The following is a 20,494-nucleotide window of genomic DNA, read 5'->3' as shown; positions in this document are numbered from 1 at the left end:
AAGTTTGGAATAATTCATGGAAGCAGATTGTTGTCTGAAGAGAAATCGAGTATTTGTTCTAGAGCATACCTTAACATGCCAACTCGGGTGTCACAACCCCTGTCCTGAATGTCTATTGTAACACTCACTTGTGCTAGATAAGAACTATAATACCTCCTGCCTCACTACACGACCACAAATGGGGAAGCATAGATTCCGGCGTAAAATGTGAAAACCCGATAGGAAGGAAGGAATTTAGTCGTTGATCAAATGGTGGCATCAAGAAACGTGATCGGGTCAATTAATTATCACATTTCATGATTACCCATGAAATGTTTTGAAGAAAGCTTTGATCTTTATCGCAAACGAAAAGCTCTTTATTATCATGAAGATATTGAAGAATTGTTTGAAATCTTTAGTATGTTACTTAAGATTGCTGATTCAAACTGATGAATTGATCAATGATCATCTAGGTCTATTCTAAAGTCAACAACTTGGACATGACCTTAACCTCATCTACTAACGATATAAACGGTTGTTAGTATAAGTTTATTTGTCTTATGAAGCAGTGAATAACTAAATATATACACAAATTTTTCTCATTAAGATCAAGTAGAAAAAACGAACGCCGAATTAATGTGACTCTATTGTTAAGAAGACGGGTTGAGGCCTGGTGCACCATGATCAAGCAAACCGAATACTCAATAAGGAAATATGTCTACAAGTTCATGTTTAATTTCAAACTTCACATCTTCTAAACTATACTAAATGAATCTTATTGTTCATGGTAGCTTTGATATCCCATACTCACTTTTAATTCGTTCTCTACAAGTTTGTATAATACAAGTGTTATAAAACACAAATTATAACAAATCTCCAAAACTATAAAATTAAATAAAAAAGTTTGCTTTCATTGAGAGTCGAACTCAAGACCTCCCGCTTACTAAACGGGTGCTCTAACCAACTGAGCTATGAAAGCTATTTGTTATATAATCGTACATTTTTTACTCATTTATTATGAACCCACTGAGCTCACAAAAGTACAGTACTATTTCATTGCATATTGTGCCTAAAACACCCCTACAAAAGTCAAAACATGTTTACAGTTCTACTAATGATTCCAAAAAACACTACATATCAATAAGGCAGCAAACCACAAAATGTATTTGCACAACCACTACAACATACATCAAATAAAGATTAGCTCAACAAAATTCATAAAGTGGCACTAATCTATGCTGTCACAACTGCTGGATTAACTAACTTCAAACCCCAACTCATATCTTCACAATGCCGAACATGCGCAACTACCAAACCAGTATCCGTCCCGGTCCTCTTTTTACAGTCAAAAAACGGTGGAGCGTGGAAACATGGCTCGATCGACATGGCCCGAGTGCAAGCCGGATTCGGGGTCGTTTCATTTTCGGGCTTGTACAATATCCACGGGTTCAACCCTCCAAGACTTTGAGCTACGTAGCCGAAAGTTGACCATGAGCTCGTGATTAACTTATCGGTCAAACTTAGCAAGTACATTTCCGCCCAGGCTTTCCTGTGATGCATCTTCTTCTCGGTTTGTTGATACCCTTCGTGACTCGGTTGAACAACTTTGATAACTTCACCTGTTTCTGTCGGGTATTCCCAGTACATATCTCTTATTTTTTCGAAATACCCGGAGCTTAAAGAAGTCAACAGAACCGCTTTTGACTTTTGGGTTCCGGGTGAGGTGATAAAAGACTCGTTTTGGTTGATATTTGGAAGAACGTTGTTGTCTAACGAACACGCGAGTATTTGATCTAGAACATACTGAAACGGACCGGGACGTGTGTCAAAAACCCTGACTTGGATCCCGATTCGTTCATCCGCGTGTGTTAAATAAGAATCATAGTACCGTGTTATAAGTCCCCAAACGGGATTCGTGGGGAAAAATAAATATCGTCCAATGAAGTGAAAAACCGTTTCTTTTTCCGGGAAAAGATTATGAAGTTCTTGTTCGTAAGATGGCATCAAGAAAAGTGACGGGACAAAGTAATTATCAGATTTCATGATTACCCATGTCGCATTTTGAAGAAAGCTTTGATCTTGATCACAAAAGAATAACTTATCATGATCATCGTAATCATGAACCAGATGAAGATAAACATAAGGCGATGAAGAAGTGTTTGAAGTCTTTAACATGTTACCGAAACACTCGGGAGATTTCTGATTCAAGCTCTTGAATTGATCGATAATCGGGAAATCGAGCGGAAGTAACCACGAGGCTTCGGGAAACGGTTCACAGAACAGATCATCAAGGTCAACTCCACGGTCAACAAGCAACACACGTTCCGTTAAAAGAGCATAAAGAAAAGCCGACCCCAGAGTCAAAATTCTGTTTCCGAGCCCGCTATACGACACCCAAACTAAATAGTTACAGTCTGAGGTCTCTTGGTTCCTTTCACCGTTCCTTAGGTTTGTTACATGTCGCTTGTAGGATTCTGTGTGGGGTCCGCAACGTTTGTGAAGGGCTTCGTATCTTCTTAATTTGGAAATAAGATAAGAAGACGGTTTGTATGGTGATTCTTTACGGTATAATGCTAGTTGGTGTCTACTCAAGCAAGAATCTTCATCAAATTGACCCGACAGAAGCCCGTTAAGTAACTTGTCTTCATTCTCAAAACTTGAAGAATGTAGCTTCTTCTGGTGATTTACAAATTCCGCCAACGGTTCATCTTCTTGTACTAAATCTACTACACAAAAAAGTGAAGTAAATAATCAAGTAACTGAGTTTCTAACGTACATGAGGGGTGAACAATAACCAAACCGTTAACCAAAACCGAAGCAAAAACCAACGAAACTGAATCGAAACCAACCAAAAACCAAATTAACCAAAAACCGGTCATCGGTTTATTTTGTACCCTCAGTTAACCGAGATTAACCGAACCGAACCATTCATATTTTCATATATTTCTAGCTTCTATACCTCCATTTCATGTATTTTATGTATTTATAAGCAAAATTTTAACCCAAGTTTGGTTTTGGTGATTAACCGAACCGAACTGAAAACCAACAAACTAATCGAATAACGAATAAACCGAACCGATTAACTGAAAACCAACTGGTTAAAAAAAAGTTTAACTCATGACGTCGGTTTCAGTTTCGGTTTAGGCTAATAAGAGAACCAAACTGAAAACCAACAAACTAATCGAATAAACCTAACCGATTAACTGAAAACCAACTGCTTAAAAAAAAGATAACCGATGACTTCGGTTTCAGTTTCGGTTTAGGCCAATAACCAGTGGCGTAGCCAGAAAATTTATCCTACGGGTTCAGAAAATTTCGAGGGACGGATGACCGACTGTTTATCACTTAGATTTGGGTTTTCTACGGGTTCGATGTTGAAATTTCTACAGATTCGATGTCAAAATACACAAATATATCACACTAAAACAAAAACTTGTACGGGTTCGGCCGAACCAGTTCCCCTAAAGCTGCCTACGTCCCTGCCAATAACAGAACACTTTTTGCAACATGGATATATCATAACTTCAGATCCATAAAACTTTACCATATGAACCTTTATATATATATATATATATATATAAGGCCAAAATAACTTTACAGATCTGGAAATGGTATATGCTATATATTTACAGCTTGTATATTACACTAGATTTGACCATTTGACCATTTCAGTTTATAACTGTTTACAGAATGTAATGCAAAACAATAACAAATAATATTAATATACCTCTTGGATGAGCAACATCAAGAACCCTAGCATCAGCAACAGTCCAAATATTATTATTATTTCCACTAAAACCTCTAAAAATAACAGAAATTGAGAACAAAACTGAAAACCCCATCAAGCAAACAACAAAACCCCCCATTAACTTCAATGGGTTTAACCCAAAAAATCTTGTGGGTTGATCCCGGGTTACATCTGGGTCACCAAGATCCGAATACTTGGGTAGATCATTTGAATTCTTGTTTAATCTTCTCATGTCTACCATAAGAAACCAAACCCAGGTCAAAGGTGTTGACTTTTTGTATCGAAACAGTTAAAAATTGGTGAAGTGTGTGATTCTTTGATGGGTTGAATGTTGAATTGATTGCGGCTAATTTTTTATTTGTTTTTGTTTTGCTTTGTGGTGGGTTGTAATTATGTGGTTGACGGTGACTGTTAATTATTGGTGTCGGTGTGTACGTGATCGGTGACAAACAACGTTGGATGATTTTTGGGTTAAAATTTTAAGGTTTAGATTTAGCCCAAGAAAGAACAACTTAGAAGGCCCAAATATAAGTTTAACAAGGAAATATATAGGATTTCTCCTCGAAACCGGAATTGAAAATACCCGGTCAAAACCTGACCCTGCATGAAACCCGGAAAAAAAAAGTCAAAAACCCGACTATACTCTGAACTGGTTCCTTCTGGTTTAAGAAAATACTGGTTTATGCACCTCTAGATGTGTGTTAGAAAAATGAGTATTTCAAGCTTTCATTTTCATAATATAATGGTTCAAACCTGGCTAACCAGTAATACTCGACTCATCTGAATCCAAACATTAAAAATGGTATGGGGTTCGGTTTTAATAAACTTAGTGATTCAGTTCTAGGTTGGATCCGGTCCAAAACCTGATGGTCCTCCGTTTTGGACGGAGGAAACCCGGTTCCAAATTAACGTGAAATCGTCATTTTCCCTTTTCATTTCTTAAATTCATGGTGTCGTCTCGAACTTCTCTAAACCTTTTTTTAAAATAATATTCTTTAAATAATTAAAAAGCAAATTAATTAAAAAAATGTTATTTGAATCGAACCAGGGCCTCATAAACGTTCTCACAAAACTCCTGTCACATATGTGATTCGAACCCTAGTAGATCCCTTTGCCTGACATGTATCCTATTTGTTAAGCAAGCCAATAATAATCTTCGAAAACACGTTTATTATTTTAATTTGGAAATTTTAAGTTGTGCATGTTGATATTCATAATTCATTCCAATATGAATTGAATACACAACAATGAGATTTGGAAAGTCGACTTTTGAAATTCTATATCAAAATTTTAAGACAATTAAATGTGTAATATGTTATAACTTAATTGTGGTAATAGTGGGTGGTTACTTCGAATCATCGTGGGCATATAACTTTGAACATTTGTAACTATTATATAATTACTAGGATTTTTGTTTCCGTCTAGTTTAATTTTATATATTACTCTAATCTCCCAAATAACTTATAACACAAGTAACCAAGTTACATGGGGCAAAGTATCTCTGCATGATGTTTCTCATTTACACGTTATACTTTCCTTCACGAGTTCCACTTCCTCTTGTATTTATCTTTATATTCAACTACAAAAACACATCTTATAAGTTACCAAATTCATTACAACCATCTCTTTGTCACACACTTGCAATAATATTAACATGGGTTCTCTTGTAGACCGATCCGAGATTGTGTTCTTCGACTTAGAAACCACCATCCCGACCCGAACCGGACAGCCGTATGCCATTTTGGAATTCGGGTCCATTTTAATATGTCCTAAGAAGCTAACCGAACTTGACAGCTACGATACGCTCGTTAGACCACTTGATCTCTCCCTCATTACACCTTCTTCGGTTAACGCCAATGGTATCACTGCTAATGATGTCGTTTCCTGCCCGACGTTCGCAGAGATCGCGGATAAGGTTTACGACGTCTTGCATGGTAAAGTTATCTTCTTTTTTGTGTTTTTGGGTCATTGGCGTTTTGACAAAAAAGTAAACTACATTTATGGTCACAATGATCATTCTCGACCGTTTGAAATGGCATCTGACGTATCCTGACATATCCAGACAGCCGTTTGAAATGGTTTGGGATTAGACGTCACATGGTGTTTGTATAGCTGGTGACCCATGTTTTTGTAGTTGCCTAATGATTAGTGTTTATGACATCTTTTACGGTAAAGTTATCTTCATTTTTGTGTTTTTTTGGGTCATGGCCATGTTGAACGAAAAAAAGTCAAACTTTGAAAACTTATTGTCAGAACCAGTGATATAAAAATCGCTAGTTGGGTGGTGGGGTGGGGACTAGTGATTAATCGCTTTAATGTATAATTTTCAGTTCTATATATACAAGCATGCATTTTTATATGTAATTTTCAGTTTTATACATATTCAAACACATTTTGGCCGGAAGTTGACTGTAATCCCACTGAAAACCGCCGATTTTGGCTGGAATCTCGCGAAAACCACTGATTTTGGCTAGAATTTCATTAGAAAATTTTGATTAAGTCCGATTAATCTTGATTTTGGCCGGATTTGACCATTGACCGTTTAGCCCAAAATTAATCAGTGAAGTAGGAACTAACGATTAATAGGGGATTAATATCGGAACATATAGGGTTAGACTTTGAAAATTTTTGGTCAAAACAGCGTCTAACCTATCCTAACAGTGAATATGGTTTCAAAATGTTTGATGGGTTGTTTGACATGCAGGAAGAATATGGGCTGGTCACAATATACTAAGGTTTGATTGTGTGAGGTTAAAGGAGGCCTATGAGCAGATAAACAGGCCGCCTCCGGTACCGAAGGGAACCATTGATACATTGGTTTTATTGACTCAAAGGTTTGGGAGGAGAGCCGGTAACATGAAGGTGTATTTTCAATTTCCTTTTATGTAGCTTTATATTGATGAGAATAGATTATATATGATGTTTATGTATGATAGATTGAAAAAATTTGTTCATAGATTTGTTTAGGATCAAATATCAATATATCATATTAGTTGCTAACAAGACATGGAGATAATCAGGTTTTAGTTATCATTTCTAGCCCGTTTGATAAATGTGTCATGTTTCGGTTGACAATCGTTCAAAATATTAATTAAAGCCCATTTAACCCTTTTGTTACAACCCGTTTATGACCCATTAAGCCTGTTGGCAATCTGTTTACAACTTTGTTTGACTCGTTTAGCTAAACGGATATGGTTGATACCTTTGACTTGAATAGATATATTAGTTGTGGTCCCACACTATTGTCAATCCTAGAAATTATCACATGGGAAATGCCCGTATAGTTTGCGATCAAGCTTTGATTTTTGTACACATTTCGGATATGTAGAAACCTTGTAATGCAAAAAGAAATTATAAACATGGAATAGGAACAAAATTGATATGATTGTGTAAGTGGCTTTATTTAGTAATTTAGCTTTACCTTTGCTAATGAATTGTATGTATTCAGATGGCCACTATAGCTGCACATTTCGGGCTTGGACAGCAAAGTCACCGGTAATTTTTCGTTTTTTAAGATCAAAATTTATATAATCAAGGGAAAAAAAATTAAGACTGACTTCTGTTTCTTCAACAATTACTTACAGGAGTTTAGATGACGTTCGATTAAATTTTGAAGTCGTCAAGTGTTGTGCCACGGTTCTTTTCTTGGTAATTTCTCATAAAAGCATTCATTTTTTTATTCTTGAAGTATTGAATATTGTTATCTTAGCATTCGGTCAAACTGGCTGGGTTGACACGAAACACTTTTTTCAAATGTTCATGCAGGAATCAAGCCAACAAAATACTGAAAACAATTTGCCTCTTTTTAATGCTAGTACCATTAATAATAATAACAGAAATTTGACCATAAACCATACACTTCCTCCAAATCTACCAAACCAAGTTGAATCTGTTAACCCTCGACCCGGCCCGTTTCAAACGGGCCCATCTGCAGACCAAATGGAGACCGAAACCCTTCAGTCAAATGAAGCTATGATGCAAGAATCATCTACCACCACTCTATCTACCGCTTACAGCAACAATAATGAATTCATACACCCTGACTCGGTTTCATTGGCTTCAATAACTGTAACCGTTGCTCCCTTTATTAACGGGCCCAACAAGATACGAATACTTCACAGAGACACCCCTATGCAGATACATTGCGTTGGCTTGAAAATCCGGTTTGATTTAAGCACACAGTTTGTTGATCTTGCTGGAAACCCGCACCTAAGTTTTGTAGTCGATGCAAGTTCTTCAAATCTTTGTCACATACTCGATGCGTGTGATGATATTTCTAAAAGATTTGTGGATTCTGATGGAAACTCGCAGTGGAGACCCGTTGTAACTAGAAACCCGGGCTTTGTTAACTCGCCCACCATTAGATTGCAGTAAGTTAATTTTTCAACTTTCGAGTAATGCTGCTTAATTAAACATGCTAATTTGTTAATTTGTTAATTTGTTAATATGTGGTTTGTGCAGTTTACCAACTATGGCAGAAGATAATACCAGATGGATAACCGAGATTTACTACATGAATTCATCATCAGTTCCGTGCAGCGAACAACTTGTTTCCAATCGGTATGCTGATGTGGTACAAGTTAACTCGTTGTTTCGTCCGGGGTACTTGGTGGATGCATATTTCTCTTTAGAGTTATACAATTATCAACAAAACGTTGGAATCCGTTTAGTCGCCAAGAAGTTGATTATTCATAGTTGCTGATCATTAGCTGACAGTGTTGATGTGCAATGTAGGATATCAGTGGCTTTACAGCTTATCTATCTGTGTTTTCTCAGTTATATCAAATTCCGTATGCTTTGATACATTTATAACCTTTCATAATCGGAAATCATGAACATTTATATAATATGCATAAGTTTTTGGTTCATAAGAATGTAACATCATATTACTTGTTAGACTAAATAAATGGGCCGGGCGAACTGGTTTTGTTATGAACAGATTCAGTAAAAACACAGGATTTTTAAGTCGTTAATGCACGCAATGCTAGTAACATGATGTATGGGTCACTAACCATTGGACGAAAGGTATTTCTTGTGCTAAATCATGATAGACTAGTTTCTTATAAGTGCCATTAGGTCTGTAAACGAACTGAACCGAACGAGGCCTTGTTCATGTTCGTTTGTTTAGCATTAAACTTGTTCAAGAACGGTTCATGAACGCTAACCGAACGAACAATATTGTCTGTGTTCGTTCGTGAAGGAACTGAACTTGTTCATGAATGCAAACGAACATGTAATATTTGGCATAATCGTCTGAATTAGATATATCTCAATCAGCAGTTTTCTTATGATAATGTCAACGAAGCACAAATTAGATTTGTTGTTAGTTAAAGCAAGACTTTACTAAACAAACCATTACCGAAACGAACTAAACATAAATGAAAAAAAAATTGAAATTTAAATGCTAGGTTGATAATTACAAATAAAAATATTATGAAAATATAAAACAAAACTTTAACTTACGAACATAAACAAACAAACGTAAAGAACATTAATGAACACATTACTGAACGTTCACGAACACAAATGGCGTATAACGAAAGCAATGATACGGGGAATAGATTTCACATGTGCAAGTCCTAAAGTTTACATCAATATTAGATGATTGAAAAAACACCTATCATAATGGATCCTGTATATTAAAATCAAACATAAAACTTATCCTAAGCGTTAATTCTTTCTTTTCAGCAACCAAGTCAGCGTCAGTAAAAGCTCATCTTTTGCCTTGTTTGCATATGTTTGCTTGGTCCATATAATAATATTGCAAATTTTGGGCCAACTCCGTATCAGTATCACCATGTAACTCGAATGCGAAATACATATACAACAAAATAAATTTTTTTTTACCATTATAACCTAGCTAGGTCCACCGTTGCCGATACACGAACCTTTGATGCAAACATGCTTGTCAGTTTTTGGTAAATGTGAGTGGTAATTGAAAAACAAAACTTCTCCAGTATAAAACAAAGCTTTTAATGGTTGTTATATGCTAGAAGAGGAACATGGGAAAAGGACCACACCCTTGTATTGTCTCTAGTCAAGGTCAAGTGCCACTTAAAATTGGAAAAATGCTTTCATGAATGTTTGCTGTTGTAAGTAATAATATGTTATGTTGTTACATCATACTTTGAAGTCAGTATGCCATGTTTCTTGATTACAAGATTTGGTTCAGTCACATGTCAAGTGTCCTATACACAATAATGAGGAATGGTCATGGTTTGGATGTATCATAAATCAGCTTAAGAAGAAAACAATATGCACATAACTCTATAATCAACAAATATCTAAAGTATAATTACTTAAAATGTTTCACTTGATAAAAGGTATGAGGCCTATAAATACACATAATAAAAATTTTAAAAACTTCTTATTTTTTTTATATCGACTTATTTATCTTGTAAACCACACGATTGGGATCGCTGAAACAAAGATTATTTGTGATTTGTGAAATTACGAATTTAAAGTCGTCCGAACAAATTTGAAACCCACTTTCTAGAGATGTCAAGAGAGACGGAGTAAGAGGTAAGAAAAGAGCTCACCGGGAAAGGGCATTGCCGGGGAGTAAGTTGGGGATGGTAAGCGTATGGTTGCACATGGTGCTTTAGTATCTGTACCTGATGCAAAAATACCAAAATACCCTGCATTGAACAAAAAAAATTCTAACGGTGTTAATGAGGTTGGATCTGATTGCAACGAAAATGAAAGTTTAGGTACTCAAAAAGAAATTTTAAACTAATGGATTAATATAGTAAATATGAACTAATCAGATTGACGAAACCAATACTTTACTAAATTACTAGGTTAGTGTCGCGTGTGACACACATGTGGAAAATATAAAAAAAAAACGTCAAATATACAAATATAAATTACATAATGAACATTAACATTTTATAAATTATATATAAGGTATTACATAATGAATATTAATGAATGTGTAATTGCAATATTTCTAAAATACGTAGATTAGTAAAAATAATTTGTATTTGTATTTTAATAGAAATCAAAATAGAATTTTGTAAATATATACCTATAAAGGAAAATATAGGCTTAACATCAAATCATCTTAGTGATTATGTAAGCCTTAAACATTTTGAAAATAAGGTAGTGAGTTCGATTCCCACAACAACATATTTTTTATTTTAACAATTTTAATTAAACCAAATAGATAATAGAGTAAAATTTGTTAAATTGAAAACTTGTACACTTGCATCATATGTGGAGGGTCTAGTTGAATGTCATGAGAACAATAAGTTTTCTTTTAATAATATAGTTAAATTAATGTTGAACTAGGATATAGCCCGTGTAATACACATGTGGTTAAAAAAATACAATAAAAAAGTTAAATTTAATAATATACATAATAACATACATTATAGATTAATAGCATATAAATAATGATAAACAAAATTTTACAATTCATAAACCTTTAAAAACCTTTTTAAATACAATATTGGATAGTGCCCCGTGTGATTAGGGGAACTGTTAAGATCATTATATTAAACATATTTAAAGGTTAACTTATAATATACTAATAGGATATTCATGAAATTGTATGTATATTCAATTATTCATTCATCTAAAATATTTTTATAACTTATTTATTGGAACTTCTGAACATAACATAATTGATTGCCTTGATAAAATAAAAAATTGTTCACATGATATCTACGTGACATCTTATGTAGAGACCCGAAAATAATGTCACGTGGAAAAATCATATTAGTTGATTATTTATTAATAAAATAATAACCAAGTAATAATTTGTAAAATGGCCATGGATCCCAACCAAACTGACAACTGTCCTAGTCAAACACCAGTTAGCTTTAGGCTGAGGGGTGTGGGGCGCTAACCTGGGCGCGAGAGCCCCTCCGCTCGCGCCCCCAGGCGCTAACCCCACACCACCACCGGGGCGCGAACGGGGCGCGAGCGCGAGCCCCCAGGCAGGCGTGAGTGTGGTCGCGGGAGAAGAGAGAGAAAAAGCTGGTGTGGATGCCCAAAAGAGCCGTTGAGCTCGGAATTAATAAAAAAAAAACCTTAAAAACCTCTATATAATACCCCAAATTACTCCCATTTCAACCATATCAAAACACAATTTCACCTTACAAACTCCTATATAATATCCCAAACTCCTATATAATACCCAAAAATGTCTGGAAATTGGTACCCAAACCTAGATTCAGATTATATTGACGACGATTTATGGTCGTCACCAGACCAACCGATGTTTTATTCGGGGCCGCAAGAAACATCCGGCTTTCAACCATCCAACATTCAGATTATAAGAATAATGTTTTTTTTTTGTACTTTAATTTTTATTTTATTTTTAGATATTAATGTGTTTTTTTAATTAATGTGTGTTTTTTTAAATAATTTATGAGTTTTTTTAATAATACGTTTTTTTAATACATTTATAAAAAAATAAAAAAAAAATCCGCTGGAGCCTCTCCACACCAGGGCCAGGGGCTCCAACACCCTCCTTATCAAGTTTCTCTCTCTGCCACACGTCATAATATTATTGGCTGGAGCCCCCACTGAAGCCCCCATTAGAACCCCCCACACCCCTTAGCCTTAACAAAAGTAAACAAAACACAAAACAAAACATGACACAATACTTTTACTACGCGTTTATCGTACCAAAACAAATCCACTCCAAAAGCTGCAAAGTTACCATTTTTACCAAATCAAATCTCTCATTAATCTTGTCTCATATCTTCTTCACCTATATCTACTCCCAAACAATTAATATAAACAAACAACAACAGTCGGTGTCCTTCATCTCTCACGTTCCAATCATCATATTATTATTATTATTATTATCATTAACACTAATATTATTATTATTATTATTATTATTATTATTATTATCCTAAGTTCTTCATCATGGTACCCAATCACTCTTCTTCATATCCATAAACACACTCATATCTCCAAAACCCCAGGTTACATAACAATAACAATGGGCACCACAACCCGAACAACCCGAACCACCCGTGGCGGCAAACGCCACATCCACAAAACCTTAAACAACATCAAGATCACCATCCTTTGTGGCCTAGTCACAATCCTTGTCCTCCGTGGCACTATCGGCTTCGGTTCCTTGTCCTCCGATAATGACCTGGAAACCCAGGCCATTATCGAAGAAACGAATCGGATCTTAGCTGAGATCCGGTCCGATATGGATCCAGACGATCCTGATGACATTTTAAACCAAACTAGTATCAATTTAAATGACACTTATACCCTTGGTGCCAAGATCTCAAATTGGGATCAAGAGAGGGGTTTATGGCTTGAACATAATCAAGATTTTCCGAATGTGGTTAACGGGAAAGCCCGAATAATGCTTGTCACCGGGTCTCCACCGAGCCTGTGTGATAATGCAATTGGTGATCATTACTTGTTGAAATCGATTAAGAATAAGATTGATTATTGTAGGATTCATGGGATTGAGATTGTGTATAATATGGCTCATTTGGATAAGGAGTTGTCGGGTTATTGGGCGAAATTGCCTTTGATTCGGAGGCTAATGTTGTCCCACCCCGAAGTTGAGTGGATTTGGTGGATGGATAGTGATGCATTGTTTACGGATATGGTGTTCGAGCTTCCGTTATCCAAGTATAATGATCATAATATGGTTATTCATGGGTACCCGGATTTGTTGTTTGATCAGAAGTCTTGGATTGCTTTGAACACCGGGAGTTTTTTGTTTCGGAATCGTCAATGGTCGTTGGATTTACTCGACGATTGGGCGCCAATGGGGCCGAAAGGCCCCGTTCGTGAGGAAGCGGGGAAGATTTTGACGGCTAATTTGAAAGGGCGCCCTGCGTTTGAAGCCGATGATCAGTCGGCTTTAATCTATATATTGATTACAAAACCTGAGTGGATGAAGAAGGTTTTTATTGAAAACTCTTATTTTCTACACGGGTATTGGGCGGGTTTGGTGGATCGGTATGAGGAAATGATGGAGAAGTATCACCCGGGTTTGGGTGATGAGAGATGGCCGTTTGTGACGCATTTTGTCGGGTGTAAGCCGTGTGGGAGTTATGGGGATTACCCGGTGCAGAGGTGTTTGAGTAGTATGGAACGGGCGTTTAATTTTGCGGATAATCAAGTTTTGAAGTTGTACGGGTTTAGGCATCGGGGACTTTTGAGCCCGAAGATTAAAAGGATTAGGAATGAAACCGCGAATCCCTTGAAGTATGTAGACGAGTTTGATATTCGGCATTCGGCTCAACGGGTTAGCAAGTAGCAACTGATCAACCATTGTTGTTAAGAGGTGATAATCTTTATGGGTTTTTGAGTTTTGAACAAGTTATTATAGTTTAATTTGTTACCACTGTATTTGATTTGGTTCAAAACAATGTAGAATTTTTTATTACACTTTACTAGAACCATATATTGTAGCTTTTGAAATTGTTATAAAACAACTGGATATTGAATGATTCTATTGGATAAAAATCATAAAAGTGAATAGAGTGTCACTTTGTTTTCGGTTAGACATTTTATCGAATAGTTGATGGGCAAGATGTAACGGGTTAATGGGAGTCATGCTCCGGCGGGTTGACTTTGATTTGATAATGTGGTTCAAATCATGATTTTTGATTACAAGAATCTCTTTCATAATTACAAGATCTAGATCCGATCCGATACACATTTTATTTAAGTGTTTGACATTATTATTTCTATAAGTTATTAAATTTAACAACCTTTTTAAAGTAAAAAACTAAAAACATAAATAAATCTATGTACTTTTCAAATAAAATTTTAATTTTAAAACTATCTGTTATGACTATTAAAATAAATTTCAAGTTTTAATGAATCTTTTTAGTTTTCTAATCTTTATATAATAAAATTTTAAACTTACTTTTTAATTTTTATGCATATTACATAATCGCTTTTGCTTTTTATATTTGAATAATAGTATTATTTTTCTAATACATACATATCTTTAATTTTATTCATTTAGGTGCGATTTTATTTTCTCAAGCCCTCGTTTTTTTTTGCGCTTTGCGTCTAGGCCTTAGGTGAGACTTGTGCGCCTTGAGTGCGCCTAGCGCTATTAATAACTATGATGTCAACTAATTTGACTAATTTGTTTTCTGGCCGGGTCAATAAAGTTAACGAAAATTCTAATAATATACACTTTGGGATTATAAAAATACGTATTAGGAGTCGCATAAATAATGTCATGACTAAGTTGAGTAATTTGTATGCGGGCCGGGTCATATAAAGTTTTAACGAACATTCTAATAATATAAAGTCAACAAGGTTTTAACGAAAATTCTAATGCTTAATCACATAATAATGAAAATACATATATCACGATTTCATTGGGTCACCCCGTACGAAGTACCTAGGCAATTCTATTTGTTGGTCGTTCAAAAAAATAATGTCATGATTCAGCTCATGTTAAAAGCCTATGACAACTTGGTAGAATTTATGTATAGATCGTGACACAAAATTGATACTAATATGAAAAAAAGATAATTAAAAACCAAAATCAGTAAAAGTAAATTGATATGGGAAATGATTTTAAATAGAAAATATTGTGCTTGTTTTTATTGGTAATCCATATGTTCTAGAAAGTTACCAAATCAAATGTAAACACTTGTACTGATGTGAAAATGTTGAAATACTTCCTTTGTCTTAATTTGGAACTGGACGTGTTTGTTTTCAGTTTCATCTAATGTTATTCTCATCCTTATAAAATCATGTTTTGTACCCAACACACCTTCAACTTTCAAACCTACGTTTACAACTCTCAAGTAATTTTAGAATCATTAATTGAGCCAAAAAATACATTTTAATAACTAGATCATACTTTCTATTCAAACACAAGTTTTCATACCTTTTTATGCCCGCGACGAAAGACCCTGAAAGCTTCAGCTTTCTGAGAAATTTATTGACAAAATTACAGAATTTATCTTTTACGTCTGTCTTTAATTACATGTTATATACTTTGTAGAATCAATTATTATATGTAAATATTTGATGCTTCTTGCATTGCATAGGTTCAAAAGAGTGTACATATTACACGAAACTATGAAAGTAGAAAGTAGAAGAACAAGAGTATGCCTTGCAATGAAAGTAAGAACAAACATTTGATATATAATATGTTTGTAACATTGCATTCATCATCTACAAATGCATACTGCTTTTCAAAGTTAAAAAAAACACCAATCACCTTTTTTATTTTCTTTTGAAATATATCTTTCAAAGGAAATGTTGAATCCGTATTCATCCAATTAGTAAGCCTACATTATTATTTGTCAATGTTTGATTATTTGATCCAGCATTTGACCATCAAATATCCAATATATATGTTACCTAGTGTACTGCTTTATGAGTGTCAATTTGCATATGTTGAATTTGTTGGTTTTGTATATTTGTTTCTTGGTATTTTAGAATATATAACACATATTCGTTTTCAGCCATTTTTGGTTCATGTGAAAATATGAATTGCCAGTTGTTTGACTTGTTGGTGCGTCCTTATGGTGCCCAAAACTCCAAATAAAGCTTAATGCTTCAGCTTGGGCTAAATGAGATCCGGCCCATTAAGCCCAATGTAGCCCACATCCTAGTATAGTAGTATCCCACTGTCTCCATATAGGCATATACAAACAAGGCGCATTGAAGTAAAATGTTGATATTCTTCTATCAAAAGCCGATGTGCAATGATTGGACTAACAAATTCTTTTTAACGGTCAATTCGGATTACTGATGGGTCACTTACCCACTCGATCATCTCCATACCACCTTTAAAAGGAAAATTATAACTACTTAACTTCTAAAAGCACTATCAAGAAAATGATAACAAATCATAGTTTTATACTTTTATTAAAACCATCACACGTAACCGGTAAAGATGGTTAAATAACTTCGTTGTCACTCGTCACAAATTAATAATAATATAAACCATATATACATCACTTATGTTGTCACCAATCTCATTATGTAACATATAAAACTTAGTTATATCAATGACTTTAACATCACTTATGGATACGGTAGAAGTTACTTAAGATACAAATCTTTTATACTTATACAAAGTTATAATAGCATGGGTCATTACTTCATTATGTTATGTCTTCAAGTGGTATATCTATCTGTAATCGGTCCTTGATTGAAGTTGTTATGTAATATTACGTTATATTTGGATTTTAGTCATTATATGCATGTGATAATTGTTGCTTTGTACTCATGCTTGATTACTTTCTCGATGTGAAGTTTTGGAGAATTGACGTGTTTATGTTTGAGCTGTAAATGAGCCAAGCTAGTTTCAGGGCTGACACAACTATTTTGATGGCCTAAAGCGAACAAAAAATACGGGACCTTTAAAAAAAATACATGAGTTTCGCTTTTCAAATTTTTATTCAAATCATTCTTTTTTACATTTAATTAAATGAATAAGTTAAATATAAAATCAAAATAGTTTAATATCTAGTTAGACACCTAGTTAATGACAATGCTAGATTTTTTGTTAAAAGAAACCAACAAAAAGCGAACATGTTGAAATACGATATGAAAATAACTTGATTGGAAGATAATACAACATACTTTGTAATATTAACGGGCCGGCACTGCCTAACTCGTAAGCTACTTGATATCAACTTGTTAAAAGATTGAATTGAGGCAAGCTTAAGCTCGAGGTCAAAGCCTACAATTAAGTGTGATTAATAAATGGAAAATAGTATAATAAACAACATACTTTTTTCCCTCATAAAAGTCCATAAACAACTTTTTACACACTTGTCGTTTACACCCCTAGTATTTTGTATTTAGCCCGGCTCAACTATGTTGTCATGTAACTCTTGATTACCACTATATTTTGAGTTATTTCTTTCTTTTCGATTTACAAAAGCAACCCCATCAACACATAGTATAACCTTATAAATTACGCAATCTCCGTCACTACATACGGGTAAACTTTCTTTATTGAATACCCTAATTGAATTTTTTACTTAAGTTTATAATTAGTAATTAATGCAAAACTTGACATGGTAGTTGAGCAACGAAAACAACTTTTTTGTTCCTTTTGTCAAATAGCTAACTATACATGGTATGCCACTTGGTCTAGAGTTATTCCTTATCACTTACTAAAAATATAAACTGGTATAATTAATATTAGTTTTATGCTTATAGTAAAGAGTTAGTTTTTCAAAAATACAATTTACCTTCATGTTTTTTATCCGCACCCCCCCCCCCCAACTGTTTGTAAGTTATAACTTATTCTTTTCATCATTATATATAATATTTATAATTTCTTTGTTATAGGAATTTTCATGTTTTGAAATTTGGATATTTATTACTTATTAGCTTAGAGAAACCAATCCAAATTGACTAAATTCAACAATAATGTACACTTTAACATCATATAAACAATATCCGATTCAACTCAAACCACTTAATTATCTTTCTTTACGCTCACAACATACTGAATTATATGTATTCAAACCGAGTAGCCCAAAACCAGAGCCAATGAACACTCATCTTGTTAAAATTCGGGTTTCCTGTGTAAAACCAAAAACAAATTCAAATTCACTTTTAATCACTATGAACTAAGCTCAGTCTAAGTTTTTTATTTAACCAAAACCGAGAAACCCGAAACTTAACCCATAAACACCCAAATGTTTAACTTGTAATGATTGAAAGGTGAGATCCCTAATATGAGTCCATTCTACTCCACCCAAACCTATAACAAAAGCCCCACATCAACCTCTTTGCATCACCAAGCAACCCACATGACATTTCAACTTTTTATCTCTTTCAATATAATAATAATACTCCTACTCTTGGTTTTATTATTAAACCCCTAATTATTCCAAACCCTTGCAACTAATAATATCATATTTTATTTCAAAATTTATTTTTTAGCATGATAAAATTAAGCCTAAACAACTCCATGTATATTGTTAGTTAGCTTTTAGTTGGTTACCCATCCATTCATCTAATGCACCAAACACCCTCCATATCATATTATCATCAAATCCAAATCCACCCTCAATTCCAATTCCAATTCCAACAACATCCATCTTCTCACCGGAATTCAATTCCAATTCCAATGGAATCCACCATTCCAATCATCAGAACATCAATCCACACATTCCTCAATCACTACAATTACTTCACTTTTGCAGCCATTTTAGCCCTCCCATTTTCCACTTCCATCCTCATCTCCAATTCCCTCCTCCCTGATTCCCTTTCCGTCCACACCCGACTCCGGTCTCTCTTCGACGCAGCCGGATTCCCCCCGGAATCAGAATTCTTTTCCATTCTCAACCTCAAACTCTCCCAAACCATCTCCTCTTCCATTCTACTCCTACCCTTTTCATTATCCTTTCTACTATTAGCTAAAGCAACCGTAATCCAATTCCAATTCCACCGGAATTCAATTCCATCCATCTCCGGAATCTTCAATTCCATCCTCAAAACACAAATTTGTAACACCTTAATAATAATCTCAGCAAATGCCACTTCCTTTTGGGTTCTTTTTATAGCTTTCAACTGTCTACAAAACCTTAACATGATTAACATCCACTCTACTATCATCACTCTGTTCGGCGGAATCGTGTATTCCATAGTTATAACCAATGCATTGATCACATGCAACCTTGCTCTAATTCTCTCAGGAATGGAAATGAGTGGTGGGTTCATCTCATTTCTCAAAGCTTGTGTCATGATCAGAGGGAGAACATCAATCGCACTAGCGATATCACTTCCGGTTAACATCGCATTGGCCGGAATTGAATTCCTTTTCCAGTTCCGGGTGATCAAACCATTTTCCAATTCCGGAGTTGATAAACCAACTTCAAGCATGGTATTTGAAGGACTATTCATTGCTTATTTATACTCTATTCTCATCATAATCGACGTCGTAATCGGGTGTGAGTTCTTCAAGAACTGTAAAATTGTTTATGATCAGAATAATATTGGTGATGAAGAATCAAACAGGATTAAAGAAGATGTTGTATTGGTAAAGTGTTTGGAAAAAAATATGCTTTGAAATTTTTTTTATATTTTTTTTGTTATTATTATTATTTTTTGTTTTGGATTTTGGAATTGGATTGAAATCACAGGGTGAGAATGAGTTGATGAACTCTCCTCTGGATTAGATTCATGTAGTAAATAGTTGCTAGACTGAATATAATACAATGTACACTTCGATTCATTGATTGATCGAATTCGGTATCATAATGTTCGGAAGAATTCATCGATATCTATCTTATTGTGTATAATTGTTATCGGTAACTATGATATTCCATTTTTTAACGGCAAATTAGTATACTTCTTTACATCACTTTATGCATGTACGTTGCATGATTTAAACCCTTAATATTCATAATAGACGTGAAGCACATTTACTGTCACACTATGTCCCTTGGGGACGTAACTTAAAATAAGTTAAAGGTTAGACTTACTGAATACACTTTGACTGATAGAATTTGGTGTTATATCTATCTACTCGTGTATATTTGTTGTACCCCAAAATCTATCATTGTAGTTTTTAAAATACTTAGTTTTACTATGGGTATCATCGCAAGTTTTTGTATTTTGCATTTTGGTTTATAATTTAATATTTACATATCAAGTGGAGTAACAATTTAGAATGAGTACATAATTTTTTTTGAAAAACAATGCTATGAGGACTTATTAATTTTTTTACTAGATTTGTAATAATCTATTTTCGGTAGCTTTTAGTGCATTCGAATTCTGGTTCTTATGGTTTGTAGTAAATTATTGATTCGTATCTTTATTGTCATAAATATAGTG

General features: G+C 34.4%; 3 protein-coding genes and 1 non-coding gene across 5 annotated transcripts; 2 read left to right on the top strand and 2 right to left on the bottom strand.

The window, feature by feature from the left end:
- Nucleotides 1-884: 884 nt before the first annotated feature.
- On the bottom strand, nucleotides 885-958 carry TRNAT-AGU (transfer RNA threonine (anticodon AGU)). Its single transcript has one exon. It is a non-coding gene; the product is annotated as a tRNA-Thr (tRNA).
- Nucleotides 959-1,075: 117 nt separating this feature from the next.
- On the bottom strand, nucleotides 1,076-4,032 carry LOC143588486 (galactoside 2-alpha-L-fucosyltransferase-like). Of its 2 annotated transcripts, none has more exons than XM_077069471.1 (2): nucleotides 3,707-4,032; nucleotides 1,076-2,705 (listed from the first exon to the last, which is right to left on the bottom strand). In XM_077069471.1, exons 1-2 carry the CDS (start codon nucleotides 3,966-3,968, stop codon nucleotides 1,213-1,215), a joined length of 1,755 nt encoding a protein of 584 aa, XP_076925586.1. In that variant the 5' UTR covers nucleotides 3,969-4,032; the 3' UTR covers nucleotides 1,076-1,212. The 2 variants fall into 2 exon arrangements, with proteins under 2 accessions (XP_076925586.1, XP_076925587.1); XM_077069472.1 differs by having other exon boundaries at nucleotides 1,076-2,702.
- A 1,316-nt stretch (nucleotides 4,033-5,348) lies between these two features.
- LOC143588502 (protein NEN1-like) lies at nucleotides 5,349-8,429 on the top strand. Its single transcript, XM_077069490.1, has 6 exons — nucleotides 5,349-5,661; nucleotides 6,432-6,589; nucleotides 7,176-7,222; nucleotides 7,312-7,375; nucleotides 7,493-8,097; nucleotides 8,189-8,429. The coding sequence occupies exons 1-6, from the start codon at nucleotides 5,382-5,384 to the stop codon at nucleotides 8,427-8,429; spliced, it is 1,395 nt and encodes a 464-aa protein (XP_076925605.1). The 5' UTR covers nucleotides 5,349-5,381.
- Nucleotides 8,430-12,782: 4,353 nt separating this feature from the next.
- Nucleotides 12,783-14,068, top strand: LOC143588497 (putative xyloglucan 6-xylosyltransferase 3). The gene has a single exon (XM_077069486.1). It carries the CDS (start codon nucleotides 12,903-12,905, stop codon nucleotides 13,971-13,973), a length of 1,071 nt encoding a protein of 356 aa, XP_076925601.1. The 5' UTR covers nucleotides 12,783-12,902; the 3' UTR covers nucleotides 13,974-14,068.
- Nucleotides 14,069-20,494: the final 6,426 nt, after the last annotated feature.

This window comes from Bidens hawaiensis, unplaced genomic scaffold, assembly GCF_021521415.1.
Source record: "Bidens hawaiensis isolate Kalapana, Puna unplaced genomic scaffold, B.hawaiensis_p1.1 tig00036417_1, whole genome shotgun sequence".
NCBI lineage: Eukaryota > Viridiplantae > Streptophyta > Magnoliopsida > Asterales > Asteraceae > Bidens > Bidens hawaiensis.
The sequence above is the reverse complement of the archived record's forward strand: the minus strand, read 5'-3'. Positions and strand labels throughout refer to the sequence as shown.

Bases quoted from the DNA above. Each gene is read 5' to 3' on its own strand.
- LOC143588502 (XM_077069490.1), top strand. From the start codon at position 5,382: ATGGGTTCTCTTGTAGACCGATCCGAGATTGTGTTCTTCGACTTAGAA. The intron at 7,376-7,492 runs GTAATTTCTCAT...ATGTTCATGCAG, and splicing joins GTGCCACGGTTCTTTTCTTG to GAATCAAGCCAACAAAATAC. The intron at 8,098-8,188 runs GTAAGTTAATTT...TGGTTTGTGCAG, and splicing joins TCGCCCACCATTAGATTGCA to TTTACCAACTATGGCAGAAG.
- LOC143588486 (XM_077069471.1), bottom strand. From the start codon at position 3,968: ATGGTAGACATGAGAAGATTAAACAAGAATTCAAATGATCTACCCAAG. The intron at 2,706-3,706 runs GTATATTAATAT...TTTTTTGTGTAG, and splicing joins TGATGTTGCTCATCCAAGAG to TAGATTTAGTACAAGAAGAT.
- LOC143588497 (XM_077069486.1), top strand. From the start codon at position 12,903: ATGGATCCAGACGATCCTGATGACATTTTAAACCAAACTAGTATCAAT.